At 36.3% G+C, this 19,741-nt stretch overlaps 1 protein-coding gene across 1 annotated transcript in view; it reads left to right on the top strand.

Annotated features, from left to right (window-relative positions):
- LOC135843622 (uncharacterized) overlaps nt 1-19,741 on the top strand; it is a 192,006-nt gene that overhangs the window by 43,859 nt on the left and 128,406 nt on the right. Inside the window, exon 3 of the mRNA XM_065361569.1 lies at nt 18,543-18,625. Coding sequence (XP_065217641.1) covers nt 18,543-18,625 — 83 coding nt within the window. The remainder of the gene's footprint in view (nt 1-18,542; nt 18,626-19,741) is intronic.

Raw genomic sequence — 19,741 nt, 5'->3', positions numbered from 1 at the left:
CGACTTAATTAGTAGTTCGAATTTTAATACGCGTTTAATTACGTTTAATTATACGCGACGAACCGGCAGTATCATTCGTATAGGTATTTTTGGCACACCCTATACCTGTGGATTTTCCCCTGCATAGCGATGTATTATTATTATTAGCGATATCTGTGTACGTGACTGGGGGGACTGGGACGACCCAGAGCGATGACAACGTGTGCCCGACTAATTATTCGAATTCATCAATATTATTAAGACCGAAACTGATTAATGTGATGCTGCGGGCGCCAGTTGCTCATCGATCCATAAAAGGCTCCTTTTTGGCGGCCTACTTCACTTGAAATGTGTGTATAGCATTTTCTTCTCTACGCCTGCCTCCTTTAAGTATAATTTTTCGCCCGTTTTATGTGCATATATCTCTAGGTACTATAATAATAATAACGTATACAAGCTCGTCTCTCTCATCGTGTCTTTGGTCGAATATTTATTCATTCTGTTTATTTACACAACTTTTAGTCTAATTGCCTTAAAACGTAGTATATTATATTTTATAGAATTTTATTAATTCTACATTTTTCTTTCTTCTAATACCCTCCCCTGTTATCTCAAGTTACCCTTCACAACACTACACTTTAGATAGGTACCTACCAAATGGGTATAAGTAAGCTTACGATAAAGGGAAGGAAAAAATTCCCACGTATTTTTACTCTCCACTTCTCTGACCCGTTTTCACGCTAAAGTTACACTCGACTGGAACGATGAAAATGATTCCATATCGCTGACTTGGCCGGATCCGCGAACAGTGCTCGAAAACACAATGCATCTAGTTGCTGAAAACCTCTCGAAAATGTGAACAAATGACGAAGTTTGAGGATTCGTTTTACTCGTAGTAGTAGGTACGTAGGTACCTCAGCACCGAGCTATATCTTCTATCCGTGGCGTAGGTATAGACACGATTGCTGCAAATTTTACGTAGAATTGTGTAGAGTGGTAATTATTTCATTAATAGCGAGATCGCGTCGAGTAGTGTTTCGTGGCGGTTTCATCTTTTTCACCGAATTGTTGGTAGGTACGTTGTGTGAATCTTTTACATGGGTAGGTAGGTACAGGGATTGTGGTAAAATTCGGGTGGATGGAGCCAAGTGCTGTTCTAGGTACATGTACGTGAGCTAATTTTGTTTATTTGTTATTAACGTAGAATGTAGGTAGGTATTGGTGAAGTGACCGTTTCGTCCGATTGTTTGGTTCGATGTGTGGTACAAGATTTCAACGATGAGCGAATATTTTGTATTGTTATGAGAATGGAATTATGTACTTATGAGAGTTATTTTGCTGGAAAACTAACTTAGAGTGATTAGTAGTATTGGTTTGAAATTAGCGTACATGTTACTGAATGGAATATTATACAATTTGTCTATTGCATTTTTCGAGTGCGAGAAATTTTGGGAGGAACTTACGTTATCATTCGAGCATGAATGATGAAGTTTGGCAGATGTGGAGTAGGGTGTAATTTATTCATTTATGGGGATTTTTTTCGTTTTTTTGGATGAGAAAATCATGTCATGAAATTTTCAGTTTCCTTGGTGCCGGTGAGCCCCCCCCCCTCCAATATTACAAACTGCATTTGAAAAATCGAAAAATCAGACAAAAATTTAAATATTGTGAACTTTCTAGTTGCAGTACCACAGTCAAGTCCCTACTTGAGTAATAAATCAGCTTATATATCAATTTTAGTCTCCTAATCTCCTTCCATGACTAACGTGTGGATTAGATAGACACAGAAGAGCTCTTAATTTATACGAGTACTTACTTAGATAGGTACTTGTAAAAAAATTATTTGCAAATGCCCTAAAGGCTATAGGTGGATAAGTATGTCGAATTTGCCCCCGAGAGCTTCAGGGTTGATATTTGCATGGAAGGTGGGTACCCTTGAGCACCTTCCGTCACGAAAGTTTCAGACCCCAAAACCCCCCGTTTTTGAGAAACTCCCCTTTTTCTGAAATTACAATAAACATTTTTTTCTCAGCCCCATGTGAACCGATTTTTTCAATTTTTTGGTATGTGATAAACATCTATAAGAGGTATCCCCACAAAAATTTTCACCCCCCCCCCCATATTTATCCCACAAAATGACGTTTTTTAGCTTTGTTTTCCCGTTTTAGCAATGATCATGATTCTGCACAAAAATGGGAATAGCATTTTTAAATGTGTTTTCGACCCCCAAAAAACATATATTTTTTCAAAAAAAATTTTTGGTGGGTCGTGGTCAAAAATTGAAAAAACTAACAGAGGGTGTAAAAATGAATTCTGGTGTAAATTATTGTTTTTGGTAAACGAGGTGTCGTTTCCATATGAATCGAACCCCCCGAACACGAATATGACGTCCAATTTAATGCTACCCTCAACCACACCCCTCCAGTGCCTCTGCCCCCATCTCAATTTTTACTATTATATTAAAAATTGAGCTATATAATAATACTGGTGTCGTTCTCATATGAATCAAACACCCCGAACACGAATATGAAGTCAAATTTTATGCTATCCTGATCCACACCCCTCAGGTGCCTCTGCCCCCAACTAAATTTTTACTATACTGAAAGTTGAGCTATTTTCATAATATTAGTGTCGTTTTCATACGAATCAAACACCCCGAACACGATAAAACGTCCAATTTAGCTCTACCTTCATCCACACCCCTCCAGTGCCTCTGTCCTCACTTCAATTTAAACTATCTTAAAAGTTTCGATATTTTCATAATGTTGGTGTCGTTTCCATATGAATCAAACCCTTCGAACCCGAATATGACATCCAATTTTACGCTACCCTCATTCACACCCCTACAGTGCATCTGCCCCCACTTAAACAATAAATTTTTTATCGAACTCTGATCAATCCTCGACCAATAATTACTTCAAATCAAATCAATTACTATTAAAGGTATGTTTCGCGAAGGTTGAAAACTCAACGACATAGCAAGGGTCAAACTTTAACATTCTCGAGGAGCTGGCTGTAGCCTGGAAGGGAATAGATGCGGGTAGACCTAAATTGCACTTCATATTCATATTAGGGGTGTTTGATTTATATGAAAACGACACCAATATTATTATATAGCTCAATTTTTAGTATAATAGTAAAAATTGAGGTGGGGCAGAGGCACTGGAGGGGTGTGGATGAGGGTAGCATTAAATTGGACACCATACTCGTGTTCGGGGTGTTTGATTCATATGAAAACGACACTAATATTATGAAAATAGCTCAACTTTTAGTATAGTAAAAATTTAGTTGGGGGCAGAGGCACCTGAGGGGTGTGGATGAGGATAGCATAAAATTTGACTTCATATTCGTGTTCGGGGTGTTTGATTCATATGAGAACGACACCAGTATTATTATATAGCTCAATTTTTAATATAATAGTAAAAATTGAGGTGGGGCAGAGGCACTGGAGGGGTGTGGTTGAGGGTAGCATTAAATTGGACGTCATATTCGTGTTCGGGGGGTTCGATTCATATGGAAACGACACCTCGTTTACCAAAAACAATAATTTACACCAGAATTCATTTTTACACCCTCTGTTAGTTTTTTCAATTTTTGACCACGACCCACCAAAAATTTTTTTCGAAAAAAATATATGTTTTTTGGGGGTTGAAAACACATTTAAAAATGCTATTCCCATTTTTGTGCAGAATCATGATCATTGCTAAAACGGGAAAACAAAGCTAAAAACCGTCATTTTGGGGGATAAATATGGGGGGAGGGGGGGTGAGAATTTTTGTGAGGATACCTCTTATGGATGTTTATCACATACCAAAAAATTGAAAAAATCGGTTCACATGGGGCTGAGAAAAAAATGTTTATTGTAATTTCAGAAAAAGGGGAGTTTCTCAAAAACGGGGGGTTTTGGGGTCTGAAAATTTCGTGAGGGAAGGTGCTCTAGGGTACCCACCTTCCATGCAAATATCAACCCTGAAGCTCTCGGGGGCAAATTCGACATACTTATCCACTTATAGCCCTAATCGGGTTTTATGAGAAAAATTTCTCCATCCACGTTAGTAAAAATGAGTCGTACCAGGAAGCCCCCCCCCACCCACAGTTCTTAAAATATATTGGAAATTTGAAATTTTGACATTTTCACGTTTTTTCAATTTTTAATACTTAGATTTTGTCCATTTTCATTAGAAGTAGGTACTTACTGTGAAATATTTTTGATCACCCACATAATCAAAAACTTGGAAATTGTTCCCTTTTTCAAAAAAATTAAGAAAATGAATTCATTTATTTTCTCACGTTTGTCAAAATTGTCAAAAAGTGCTCATTTTTGGTAAAATTGTCAAAGGAACCAATTTTTATCAAAATTGTAAAAAGATTGCCCAAAAAACCACCGTTTTTGCAAAAATGGTCAAAAATTCCCGTTTTGTGTCAAAATTGTCAGAGAGTTAGTTTCGGCGAGTTGACGAAAAGCTGTAATGTTTCTTCGTCAAAATTCTCAGGAAGTAATTTTTGATAAAATAGCGAAATGGTCGTATTTTTTGCCAAAATTGATCAAAAATTTTTGCTTTTTTACCAAAACGTCCACAAAGCACTGATTTTTGCCTTGCCTGCAAAGTCCTCTTTTTTTGTCAAAGTTTGCCAAACAAAAGTTCTATTTTTTACAGAGTTGCTTAAAAAGCTTCTTTGTTTTGTTAAATTTCATTCTGTCCCAAATTCTTTAATTTTTTCGATTTTTATTGATTCTTTTGTAAGGTACAGGTATGGCCCAACCGCGTAAGGGGAAATTGCTAGAAGGTTCTCCATACCGGGAAATTGCTAGAAGCTTCTCCATACCGGTTCTAATGTATTCTTCTCGAAAGAGGAGAAATAAGATCCACCTCTTTATGGTCAAGGTCTACGTGTTAACTCCCACGATGATCCGAGCGAGCACCGCGACGGATCATCGGATGAAAAAGAAAGATGAGTTCGTTCAAGTCTTCCGAAGTGGTAACATCTTCTTAAGAGCCTTCTCGCGTCGTCGTTATGCACAGGACCAGAGGTCCAGTGTGGTGTCGCCGGTTGTCGAATATCCATCTTAATAGACAAGTTCTTATTATTCGAGATGATAGGATCTAGTCAAGTGACATTCAATCCATTTAATTTAGGTTGTGCCGTACATTCTTCCCCCGTTGTAACCCCCTTGAGGGTTAATATAATTGATATTAACTTGTCCCCCATTATGTTGTTGTGGGACAAGGTATTTTCGACTCGCGTGTAACGATTCCGGACGTAACACAGCGATATCAGGTAAAAGTGCAGAGTAGGATATGTACACACCAATAAGGCCTAGTATTCGTGAGCCATTCAGTAGGGGTGTGAAAGTGTACAGTGTTTTGCCATAATTATCGTAAGATAATTGCCGCCCATTCTTTTCTGGGTTTTATGACGTGATCGTCATAAAATCATGTGCAGTAAGCCTAAACAGCTTACACAGACGCAAGGAATGATTTATCGCTCCTTCAATAGGGTAAGTATATAAATATTCTTACGCACCAGGCCTTACGCCTCTTTAGTGACATAATATAGCTATTTCTCTAACACTAGTGTATTATAAATTGCCTAGTTGTACTTTGTACGTTAAATAGCTTTTAATTGATATAACTCTTTGAGTATAAATTTGTATAATATGTAAAAATCAGAATAAACAGAATGCACATAATTCTAGAGGTGTTCTTTATTTAAACCTCTCTTTTTAATGATGAATAGTGCATTTGGAGATGACAGACACTCATTCTCTCGAGCTAGCAACGACCAGGGAAATTCTCCTTTCCCTGGGAGTAATTTTAAACATACTCACCATAGGAAATTGTCTCCTATCCTAATTATTACAGTCAGTCTCTCTTTATCTCACTATTACACTTTTTTCTCGAGAAAATCCCCAAAAATGTTGGCAACTAAAAAATCAAAGAAATTGAACGAGTATTTTTTTTAAAAATTTAATCTCTCATATTTCTTTTTGAATCACTTGTCTTCCAGAAAAATGATCAATTTTGAATTTTTTAGGTTATTATTTAACTTTGGGGACTCGCTATACAAAAATGATCAACATCATTTGGAGGTCCATAAGGGAGAGTTTTTCTTGAAAATGTGCTTATTTGTAGAAAGATTCTGCAAATTTAAAATTTTCAAAAAATTTCCACAGGCATCAATTTTCCATCTTTTTGTAATTTTTTTCAAATTTGGGGGTTTCATATAAGAGAGCCAACAGCATTTGGAAGTCTAACAGAAGTTTTGAAAACGGGGTTATGTAGATATTTTCAAAAATTTAGAAAAGGTCAATGACCCTTTATCAAACATGCAAGTTTTTCAAAATTGAAAACATTAAATTTTCATCAATCTTCAAAAAAAGTGTTTTTATCTAAAATTTAAAAAAAAAGTCAAAATTGAAAACATTCCACTATTTCTGTTTCATATTTTCATGATGTGAAACAAATTACTCAAAAGATCATCCAGTCGACTCAGCAGATTTAAATCAAAGTACAGAGTGAATTTCTGCTTTTATTTAACTTCATTAGTGGGGTTTTGTGAAAATGTCAAATTTCAAAAATCTGCCAGAGATTTTTGAACTACTCAGGAGGGTTCGAAACCATTTCCAATCGACTTTTTGGGTCAAAAATAGGGTGCATTCTGAATTTCAGCTTTCTAGGTCAACTTGGTAAAATTTTCATTTTTTTCTCCTTTTTAACCCAAATTTGAATTTAAAAAATTCACCAAAAATCGTGAAATATAAGCACTTGAAATTTCGGCTTGTGACACGTGAATTTTTACATGCTCTTTTTAATTTCGCTTTGCTCCAGTTCAAAAATTAGTGCACGAGTTGGGATACCTCCCTTGCAAAAATATAAGAATATCACTTTTGAAAGTTTTCAAATTTTGATACCTTTCACTGGCTAAACTATTACCTCATTCTCCAAAATTCATCAAACTCAAAAAAAAAAAAAAAAATGAAATCCAGAAGCTCAAATTTTTCACAATTACGTCCCATTGAATCGAATAAACTTTTGATTTTTTTCAGCCCAGCATAACCGGCCTCAGAAAAAAACCCATCTTGACACGTGTCACCTTCTTGTGACTCAATTTCAAACATCGATTCGTATAGTACAAACGAGTTTTCAACGTAACCTCCATTTATGAATTCTGCTTGAAAATTACCCATTTGTTAGGTTGAAAAAAAAACTCGAGGCACTTATTTCGATCACACAAGTACCAAAAAGTATTAAATGTAAGCTTACTGGTTACCCAAAGAAAGAGTGAAACGAGTAGATTTACCGATAACTAGAACGAGCTTCGAGTCTCTAAAGGACCGTCTGGGATATTGACATAAATATTAACTTCGTTTCAAAAACCAGTGAGAGAGAAAACGTCGTTGCAAAGGAGAGAGTGAGAGACCACCTATGTAACTTCAAAGTTCTTTCGACAAAACGCAAACGCGTTTTGTTGAAATTTTCAAAATCTTAACCAACTCAATTTTGCTGTAGACGTTCACCGCGAGTGTATAACTTTGAATGCCTGCCGGAAGAGTTTTCACTCGCTTTGAGAACGATAAAATATACCAGACCTGCTGATGCTTTGATATACTTTTCGTTGTAAATATCACGATGTATCTGCATGTGCTTGTACGATGCTCAATTAGATGCATAATACTATAAGTGGAGTCCAGATAAGTATATTATTTGAATTTTTTTAAAAGAAAATTTGGATCGATAGAAATTCACAATTTTTTAAATAAACCACAAATTTTCCAACTTTACTCCCTTTTTCATTCAGCACAAACCTCTCCAGTTCACGACAAAAAAAAACACAGAGATCCACAAAAATAGAAATTTATTTCTCTCGTATACTTAGCTTACTTATACGTACAATGACAGTAGGTACCTATGTAATGGTCATTTGAAGAAAATTTAGCTTCGCTATTGGTCGAAGGAGTGGCTCGTTTAAACGAAAGGATCATACAATCGATTGTAAATTTATTGCATTTTTTCTCAGATGACCATACCAACGGTTATATGATAATTGAATCATTGAAAATAAAAACTTTAATACGAACGAGCACGTAGTTGTATTGTTAGAGATACATTCATACAGCACACTGCACTATACGATGCTGTTCTGTGTGGTGAACATTTACCATACAAGATACGATATTGATGAGGCGAAAAATGAAAAAAACAGCTACAATTGCTCCAAAGTACAACGATATTCTTTTCAATTTTTATTTAATGCCATATATCAGTAGGTACACTATCTTCTGTGCGTATAAGTACAGGGTGTTCCATGAAACTTGGTCAATTGTCTGGTATTTTCTTTCTTGTGGTTCAAGACTGTGGGCTTCATAATGTTCTTTTTTTTATCATTATTGATAGCTAGAGTATACTTAATTATAGTAGATACCTATCTAGGGATGATGCGGTGATAATTTTTTCATCAATACCTAAAGGTTTATTTACAGGATTCAAAATTTTGGCGTTCAAATTTCTTACATTGAAAATAATTTTTTTGTGCTTCACAAATTGTAAATTTTCAAAGCTTTTGCCCTCGCTTCACTCAAACAAAATTTAAATAGTTTGTTCTTTTTTTAAATTTGATTTTCAATTGCCAAAAGTCTAAAAAAAAACATGGAAAAAATTGCAAATTTTGATTTTTACCTGATACTTGTTTGTTAGTCACCATATCATGCCTTGTACAGCTACAACGCTACAAGGCTAGAGGCACAGGTTATTTTATACAGTTACATTAATGAAAGGAGGTTGGATTTTTGGAGAAAGGAGAGTAAGACTGAAGGGTTATTAGCTATATTTCAGGTAGAGTTTTAGGAAGGTTGAGTGAGTTTCTTAAATTGGTATGATCTTGACAGGAGAATAAGATGTAGGAGATAGTGAGTTGGACTTATTCGCATGCAGCGCATATTGGAGGGGGTTCTTTTTTGAACAGATGAGCGAGGGTGAGGAGGGTATGGCCTGTTTAGCCTGTACATACACGGCATAAGGCAACAGCCTGTTTCCTGGATAAATCTTGAATGTTGGTGGTGTGGCTTTGTCTGGGAATTAACTGTGAACATATGGCTTTCATCACATCAGACACAGGGACAGGTGCTTCTGATACAGGTTAAATCCTCGGTGACTGCTTTGCTGCTAAGTCTTCTGTTTCATTTCCCGAAATTCCTGAGTGGGCTGGAATCCAAGCTATGGTAACATCCATGTCACATTGGAGAGATGAGATTTCTGAGGCAATTAGATGTTGCTTAGGTTTAGATCTTAGTTGAGAGATGAAATTTAGTGAATCTGTGAAGATCACGACTCTGTTGAGTCTACTCTCAATAGACCCATTCGCGTACGGGTGTTGTGTGAATATAGTGGGCGTCTAAGCATTGTTTTTCTTATGCAAAAGTTGTCCCGGTGAACCTGGTTCACCAGCACAACTGAAGATAAGAACCCTTCGACTACGAAATGTTAGTTAAATTCACATACCCGTACGCTTATTAAAACCGAATATCTCACCATGAACCAGTCTATTGCCATTTTTAAAGATGTAAGTATAGCATATAGTTCACATGAAAGAATACTGAACAGGTATGGAAGTGGAAATCACAAAACCTCACAATCACGAACGACGGAACAACCACAGCAATCCACAGATTTTGATCCATCAGTGTAAAATGAAATGAAATTATTATACTGAGCAATACAGTTATTGATGATTTCAGTATTGAGTTGAGTGTAGAGCCCTGCGCCAACAACGAAATGATTGGTGGCAGCTACGGCAAGTACAGCACTGTGGCTGGTGGTGGAGCCGATTCCAGCCGACAATTTTGGTGGCTGCAAAAATTTTACCTAGTGCGGTGGCGGCTCAGCTGGCTAAAAAACTGAAATGTTGCACTAATTTTTTGTAAATTATAAAATGTGTCATTTTGTAGGTGGGCCCATTTGGTCGTTTCTATTTATCAAGATAATCGTGTTTTTAGTGAAAAATTTGAAAAAATTGAAAATCGAGGTTTTGATGGATTTCAATGTAGAACATATCCGACTATCGAGTGTTGAAGTATCAAGGCCGCAGGTGCGCCCCAAGCGGAGAAAAACGGAACTAAAGTTTTTCTCAGAAGAGCTCATTTGGTCGATTTTGTTTTTTCGCAGTAAATTCGCTTCCCAAAAAATATTCTCCGAATTCTACTTCACCTAGTCGCCAATGGCAACATGTATACCACTCAAAAACACAATTTTGCTAGATGCAGCGGTAGCCGTGTGGCATTGGCAATGGTTTACTGAACTGGAGGTATGGGTTCAACTCACACCTCAGGAAGAAATTTTTGAAAAAAAAATTTTTACAATTTTTATTTTTACAAGTTGAATTTTGACAGAAAATGTGATTTTATCATTTTTTTCTGCTATTGAACAGAGTAATGAATTTTCATTCAAAATTTTAATTCATTAAATCATTGTTTTTCAGGCTTAAAATGTTCATAAACCTGAAAAGATTGAGTAAAAAAAAATTGCTATTGCAGGCGGGTAGTAATATTTGACATCAGAAACAATAATCTTCAATTTTAGGTATGAAGGTTTTGGGATTACACAAAATTTCAGCTTTTTTCAGAAAAAAAAACTTTGTAGGCAATTTTCTCAAAAGTTGAGCTTTTCAAATTTTCAATTATGGATATTTTTTGGAGTTTTTTTTGCACTTTTTGGGCTTCTATCCAGCTCATATGATTGCTCCGGAGGTCTACTTCACCCCCCCCCCCCCACCCATAACTCAATATCGACCAAATGGCCCCATTACCTGTGGAATGACACAAATTACCTCAAAATACGAATTTGTGTGAAAAATTACATTCAACTTCTCAGTCAGAAACTAAAAATAAGAAGAAGAGAGACCTTTTTTGATTTTTGTAGTGTATGGCAATTCTGAAAAGTTTTGCCGCTTGAAGAAATCAAAATAAGCAAAAAATCACCCTGAAATTTGCCATTGAGTGAGTTAAGCCGGCTGAGCCAAACAGATTACTTGGTGGTGGCTCCTGTGGCTGAAGTCATTTTTGAAATGGCGACAGCGGCTCAAAAAATGTTTGAAAAATTGGTGGTGGCAGCGGCACAGGGCTCTAGTTGAGTGTGTTTAAGTAGCGATGTAGGGTAAGTATCAAATGAGAGAATATTTTCTTTTAGTTTTTGTAGGATTTTCTAGATGGAATGGTGGAAAAGGATATAGCTGAATAGAGTTTAGAATGGAAGAGGCTTTATGGAGATATGAGTCATAAGCATATGGGAGATTTGGATCAATTTTTGAGTCTATGGTGAGAGGGAGACCATCAACAGTTTCAAGGCGAATGAAAAATTTTGAAAGGATGAGTTTTGAACGTATAGAGGGGAGGATTTCAGATGCTTCCTGAAATAATAAGTGTATAGGAGTAGTTCTGAGGGCTGCAGTTGCCAGTCGAAGAGCTGTGTTGTGAATAGTGTCCAGTAATTTGTGTGTTGACTGTTTAGCTGATGAGTAAGTTGGTAACCCATAATCACATTTTCAGCAATCGAATCAGAGCTATATAAATTCTGAGAAGAGATCGAGTGTCTGCTCCATATGTTGTACTGGATATAGTTTTCTCAATAGGTTTATTCTATTGTTACATGCTTATTTTAGATGGTTGATGTGGTTTTCCCAGTTTAGTTTGTTGTCAAAGCATAGACCAAGATATGTGATTTGGCTTTTGTGAGGTAGTGGAGTATCCTTCAATTTAATTATGCTTTGGTGACTGCACGATGCATCCTAGCTCTAACACAGTAAACGTGAACTAATGTAGATTTGCTCTCAGATAGCTGAAGCCCTTTGTCTTTTGACCAAGTAACTATTTTATTTGTTGACTATTGAAGAGCAGCTTCAGCCAGTGTTGGATTTTTTGAGGATGCAAATATTGTAAAATCATCAGCAAATATCGAGAATTCAGTTGGGAAGTTGATTTCATCTGCTACAGAGTTTATGCCAACACAGAATAGTGTGGGACTCCATTTTCAATTTCAACAATTTGTGAAACCATGTTTCCTAAACGGGTATATGCGAGTTGCTGGATGAAGAAATTCTGGATAAAAGTTGTCATTTTCCCTTTTACATATATTCCATAAGAGGAGTTGGTCAATAATATGCTGTACTCCTTCCAAAGTTTGTTCGCATCACACCAAACTAATTGGTGGCATGAAAAATACTGGGGGAAGGAGTGAGGAAAATCTGGTGAAAAAATTTGAGAAAATTCCATCCCCCCCCCCTTGAACGTATCACTTCGTCACGCCTATGCATGGATGTAATTCCAGTCACAAACCTCATTATTGAAGGAATTCCACATACCTATGTAGTTATACATTAACACACAGAATGCATAATATTATTGTAACAAATTCATATTCCAACCAACGATACTATCAAGAGCTGAAAATAAGAGAAAACGAACGAGTATGTCTAATGCTGACAAATACAAATATCCAAAATACATACGAAGTATAAAGAAGCAGTGGGAGGTATAAAAAAGGAATAATAAAGGTCGAAATGACTTTCCAACTCATTCATGTTTTGACAAATTCACTCGAGATTACACCGAGTGCATAGAATAAGAAGAGAACAACAGCCTATGGAGTATGGATCGACATAAGTTTACAAAGTTGCCGACCAAGTGATTAGTATTCTGTTGGAAGCAGTTTGCCAGCACGGGAAAATCATGTACTCGTATCTACCATAGCTGCAACACGTATTGGCTGCATGAATCGCAAAATTACACTTTGTATGGTACATTTTTAAAATTAGCAACAAAAAGAAGAAAAATGCGGCTCGAGGTTAAATTTTGTTATAGTTCGCGTTTCTGCCACCCCTAGCTTTGTCTATCACCCAAAGATAAGGGGGCAAAGAAGGAGTGATTCGGCGAAAAAAGTTGCCATATCAACTCTCAAACTTCTTACATATCAACTTTCAAAGCTGTAAAAAAGCTGGCACCCTTTTAGTTTAATACACGTGCATTGCTTTCCACAACGCGTCAAGATTACTAGCCTATTTTATAGGTTTTTCCCTCCCTGCTCGTCTCTGTGCGCTTTTTTTCTTTTCTTTTTATTTACGTAGCCAGATTTGTTGGATACGTTTCATTTTGGCTTTCGCTCGACAGCTGCTGTCAAAAGTAATAAGCTTTCTGCTTCAGTACTTGTTATTCGTCTAAATCCAGTTTCTTTGGCAACACTGATTTTTTTTTCCTCCTACGGCCTTATATTCTTCTTTTGCACTTGTACTTCATCGACTCGAACAGCAACAGCCATTGAGAACGACGAGCGACATTGACGGCTTTTTTATGACCTTTTCTGCCTCCCACTCTCTGTCGAACTATGAGGATTTTTTTTTTTTATTAACGAATTTAATCATTTCTTCGTTCGTCAAATTTTATCGTGCAACAACAATATAGTGTGTTTTTAAAAAGGCACACAGTACACAATCAACGAATCAATTTCCAGCTCATCGAGAGGTACGATGAGTAGGTAGTCCGAACAGGGTTATAGCTAAATATGGGTACGAGGGCTGGGAGGAAGATAGCGTGTAATACACGTCTGAATGTGCCATCGTAATAATGAGCTACTAAGATTTACGACTCGAATCTCGACTCCGGATTATTTTTACTACCGACTATAAAACACAACATGAAAAACACACCGAAGTAAAAAAAAAAAAAATACAACAAAACAACAACTACAACGTTGTGCTCTTCAATTCCGAAATAAGATTTGCACGATAGCATGGCAAACTGTTTACAGTGAGCTTAAATTGTATATAGTTCCCAATGGACAGTTGCTGCTAGTGCGCGAATGCGATGCTGCTTTGAGAAAAATCTAACATAGTTTTTCAGATGGATGACTGTTAAGATAGAGAGCTTCTTTCGTGTCGCTGTTAGCGTGCATGCACGTATATAGTCTATCTCTCCTCTATTTCTTCATATAGTATACGAGTACTTATACTATGCGTTTATACCAAGTTAGGTAGTATACTGATGTTCTCTATCACCATTCCCCTTGCTGCGTTGTGCTTTAGCTCGAATGTCTAGTATGGTACATTTGCGAGACAGCGAGAGTTTTAAAGGGGCAAATTCTAGCACAAATGATATGAGCCGCCGGCACGCGTTTTGTACGTAAAATAGCAGTACCTTTGATATATTATTATTCCTATACACTATTCCCTCTAATTCTATATCATCGAAAGAGTACATTATCCTGCTAGCTTTTATCATACTATCTATACTCGCATCAACTTCACAAAATGTATCGAAATTTCTGCATCCTTTTTTTTTACCACCCACAAAACACGTGGCGAAGATTTCATTATAGGTATGATAAGTAAACATACTCGTGGCTTTGGTGTTTTGGTGGCAGGGCTTACTCTAGGAGTATTTTGAGCAGCAAATATCTTAATAAATAGGTATAGGGATAGAGTCATTCCATGCCAAATCAGCGGTTTTTTGCACGATGGGTCTTCGATTCTTTTTAAAAATCAGATAATGTGTAGAGAGGGGTCATCAAACGATCACGAATGACGCAAAACGGAAATTTTTGCAATTTTTTTGGCGGAGCTATGGATTTTTAAATTTTTTCCAAAATGACCGAAATTGGAAAATTTCAGTTGCGAATTTCTCCGGTTGTACGTGGTATAGAATTTTGAACTTTTTTCTCAAATTGTAGTACTTTGAGAGGATAGTTGACAAATTATGGCAAAATCAATGTTGCCACTTTCAAAAACCTAAAAAAATCGATTTAAAATCTTATAACTTAATTATAACCAGGTTTAACCACGATGTCCGCGAGTAAAAATTCTGAAAAAATTCTCAGTTTTAGTCCTTTTCATGTAGAATAACATATTAAAAAATTGGACTGGATTTTTTTTTCTAATTTTCGAGAAAAAAAAATTACAAGTTTGGCACTTGTTACAATTAAATACCATCAGAAAAATGAAAACTGAAAATTTTGCATTTTTGCAATATTTTACCAATTTGTGAACGAACATGTAAAAAAAATCCCCCTCCCCCAATTTGTCAACAAATTGACGAAAAATACCATTTTTCGTGCTATAATTTTATGAGTGAAACTGCTGAAACATATTGAAAAAATTTCAGCGCCGTTTTAAACAAAAGCAGAAACCTAAAAAGCAGAAAAATAATAGTATATTACACAACAAGGGCCGAAAAAGTGATTTTTGACGAGGGTGAGGTTTGTGACCCGAACGAAGTGAGGGGAACAACTCACACGAGTTCAAAATCACTTTTTCTCCGAGTTTAGTGAAGTAATTTTTCCTGAACGAGGGTGGAAAGTAGTACTTTTCACCCCTAGAAAGGAAAATATTTTTGCATTATTATGAAATATGTATTTCACCAATATGTAGGTAGATGGGTATGTGAACCCCCCCCTTCCCCCTCCCAATTTGTCAATGAATGGTAATGAAATAAAGACGATGTTTCAAAAAACACTCGCACATTACGTGTGAGAAGACCGACTTTTCATCAAATAGGGACAAATCTTTTACGAACAAATTGAGTTACTTTTTTTAGAACATTTGTATAGCAATTGATCTGTTTACAATCGAATGCCCAGAATCATTTACGATTACGAATTACGAACGATTTGCGATTAAATAATTTGATTGATTTTTTGGCGAATCATTCGCAAACGAATCAATCAATTTACGATGAATTCATTTCTTGTGAAACTATTGTATAGGAATTGGTCTGTTTTCATGCGATGTGAATCGAATCGAATCATTCACAACCGATTGGTGATTGAACAAATTGATTGATTTCTAGGTGAATTACTCGCAAACGAATGGAATAATTCTTGGTGAATCATTCGCGAACGAATTGATTCGTATAAGCGACTCGTTCGTGAACGAATCAATTCATTTACTAGATTTTTGGTGAATCATTCACGAACGAATTGAATAATCTTTGGTGCACCATTCGCGAACGAATTGAATAGTTTTTGGTGAATCATTCGCGAACGAATTGAATAGTTTTTGGTGAATCATTCGCGAACGAATTGATTCGTATAAGCGACTCGTTCGCGAACGAATTGATTCGTATAAGCGACTCGTTCACGAACGAATTGATCCATATAATTGATTTTTGGTGAATGATTCGCGAACGAATTGAATCGTTTTTGATGAATCATTCGCGAACGAATTGAATCGTTTATGATGAATCATTCGCGAACGAATTGATTTGTATAAGCAACTAGTTCGCGAACGAATTGATTCATTTTTTTTTTTTTTGGTGAATCATTTACATACGAATTGAATAATTTTTGATGGTTCATCATTCGCGAACAAATTGAATAATTTTTGGTGAATCATTCGCAAACGAATTGATTCGTATAAGTGACTCGTTTCCGAAAGACTCAATTCATTTACTTGATTTTTGGAGAATCATTCACGAACGAATTGAATACTTTTTGTTGGATCATTCGCGAATGATTTGAATAATTTTTGATGAATCATTCGAGAATGAATTGAATAATTTTTGATGAATCATTCGAGAATGAATTGAATAATTTTTTTTAAATCATTCGAGAACGAATTGAATCGTATAAGTGACTCGTTTGCGAACGAATCGATTCTTTTACTTGATTTTTGGTGAACTATTCGCGAACGAATTGATTCGTATACTTGATTTTTGGTAAATCATTCGGGAACGAACTGAATCGTTATTGGTGAATCATTCGCGAACGAATTGAATCGTTTTTGGCAAATCATTCGCGAACGAATTGAATCGTTTTTGGCGAATCATTCACGAACGAATTGATTCGTATAAGCGACTCGTTCGCAAACGAATCAATTCATTCACCAGATTTTTGGTGAATCATTCACGAACGAATTGAATAATCTTTGGTGGATCATTCGCGAACGAATTGAATAGTTTTTGGTGAATCATTGGCGAACTAACTGATTCATTTACTTGAATTTCTGGTGAATCATTCACGTTCGAATTGAATAATTTTTGATGGATCATTCGCGAACAAATTGAATAATTTTTGGTGAATCATTCGCAAACGAATTGATTCGTATAAGTGACTCGTTTGCAAACGAATCAATTCATTTACTTGATTTTTGGTGAATCATTCACGAACGAATTGAATAATTTTTGTTGGATCATTCGCGAATGAATTGAATAATTCTTGGTGAATCATTCGCGAACGAATTGATTCGTGTAAGCGAATCGTTCGCGAACGAATTGATTCGTATAAGCGACTTGTTCGCGAACGAATTGATTCATTTACTTGATTTTTGGTGAATCATCACGAACGAATTGAATAATTTTTGGTTTGGTGAATCATTCGCGAACGAATTGATTCGTATAAGCGACTCGTTCGCGAACGAATGAATTCATTTACTTGATTTTTGGTTAATCATTCACGAACGAATGGATTGATTTTTCATGAATAATTTGCAATCGAATTGATTCCTAAACTAAAGAATTGATCAATTCGTTCGCGAACGGTTCTTTCAAAAAATGAATTAATTCGTCCATGAATGATTCCCTTGGCCCTTGAATGAATTAATACTCTCACGAGCAATTCACTGAGAATTGAATAAATTTATACGTACCTAATCATTCTAAACAATTCGTTTGAAAACCGATCCGCTTGTTAATAAACGATTCGTTGGGAATTGATGTGGAGGCTTCGTGAGATTTCAAGTTTCATCGAAATCTGTTCAGCTGTTTTCTAGGTACCTAATGAGTTTTAAAAAATTTTGAAAAAGGTTTTGTCGCTCGATAAACTTTGAAGCTTTGGACTTTTGGGACTTGATGATGACGTCGAAAAGTCCGGTTAGTCACCTAGTTGAGCCCTTTGCAGACATTGGTAGGAAGAAAGTACTAGTAAAAAGACACATTTTGGCGAAAACATTTTTTTCTGCCCAACTCTTCAATCCGAAGCTGTGGTGGTTCAAAGTTTTCTTCTGTCAGTTTTACCCCCACTTAAGTATAATGAATTTTTTCAAAAAAACCCGTGTTGAAAGGCCCAGGCTTCCCCTACACATTCCCCGTAGTACTAGAAATTTTTTCCCACACTAATGGATACAGAATTTTTCTCTCAAAAAACGCGTTTTTAGGCTATACTGTCCAAGGGGGGGGGGGTTTAAGAGGTTGTGGGCGGAAATTCCACTCGAAATTTTTATTTGGAGGTACCCAAATATAATCCATCATAATTTTCCAAATTTGAGAACAGGGCCATTTCGCATGTATTTTAATTTTTTTCAAGCTCTTTCGATTCAGTTTTGTTCGGTTTGAAAATTGTTTCGCCAGTTAGGGTACTAACCCCCTTCCCTCCCCCCACAATTCCCCATATTGGACCAATTTACCCATTTCCCCCCTAAACAGCCTCTGGCGAACGTTTTATTTTTCAGTGGCTTCGAGTATATTTCTTAATTTAATTAGATTATACTCTCTTTAGGTAATTTAAGAAGCTTAAATACGTACATAATATACTCGAAAATAATTTCCCAATTCAGTCCAATTAACGTTAATTTGTTCATACTTACAGATTCTATACTCTTCGAGTGAGTTTTCGGACGTCGCGATTATCATCACCAAGGATATCCTGCATCAAAGGAAACCTCACACCAGGTAAGACCTCCTCACACTAATTATTTCTTGGCCATGATCACGGACAAACACCTACCTACCTAACTCAACTCTGCACCAGTCTCGCAAAAACGATACTATCTCATTAAATTTGATTCTCATCGAGCTGTAATTCGTCGATATTATCGCATAAATTAAGACTGCTGTATACAGAAAGCACCTTTCATATAACACTATACGTATACTAGTAGTAGTATCTCGAATATCAAATTTAAACGAGCAGTGTAGCGAATTGGCAGGCAGTACGAGGTCGACGGTCGTCGGTGGCACAGGATGCCACGAACAAGATCAGTTTCGTAAAGCTCAAAGACTACCGAGTGATGAGGCGCCCGCGTCCGTTTTATGGGTGAAAACTCATAGTGGATATAAAAGGAAAAAGCCGAGGGGCCTGTCATACTGATTACCTCATCCATCATTTTGTTTATCCTCCTTTATCATAGTCATTATCTACGTTGTCATCATTATTTTCTTGTTTGCATTAACCACCAATCAATAAACGAGTTGGGTTTTAACAAATGCTCTCTCTTATAGTATATTGTACATACTATACTCTGCTCAACATCGTATGCTATAATATTGTATGATAGTTTGTCGAGAGTGTGAGTCGTCGGTTGTGTGAGGGACAAGGTGGCTCGATTCTTGTTCTTGTTCTCTTTTGCCATATAACTTTATAATGAACACGATAATTCGATGGGGTATTTTCTTCATCTTCGAAGATGCTCGCGAATATTGACAGTTCTTTTTATAAAGTTATAGGTATTATCGCATGGATATAAGAGAGAGAGAAGGGCTTGGATTAAGTATACATAGGTACAGGTGCTACGAAGAGAGTGAGATGAGAAACACTCCGTGGCTGTTTATTTTCCATACTACAAATAATATTACCATATCATGTGGAAACGAGTACACCGCGTAAATATTCGTTTTAGAAGACCATAACATTTTATTATGACGTCGAATAAGTAGAGGCACTGCCTCCACGAGCGCGAGAATACGACCGTTAACCAAAATAGCGTAATAAGAATCCACCATCAACAATTGGTTTACCGCCAGAGATGGCGATAAATCGCTATAATCAAGATTAAAAATATCGTAAAG

This window comes from Planococcus citri, chromosome 4 (genome assembly GCF_950023065.1).
Source record: "Planococcus citri chromosome 4, ihPlaCitr1.1, whole genome shotgun sequence".
NCBI classification, from domain to species: Eukaryota; Metazoa; Arthropoda; class Insecta; order Hemiptera; family Pseudococcidae; genus Planococcus; species Planococcus citri.
The sequence above is the reverse complement of the archived record's forward strand: the minus strand, read 5'-3'. Positions and strand labels throughout refer to the sequence as shown.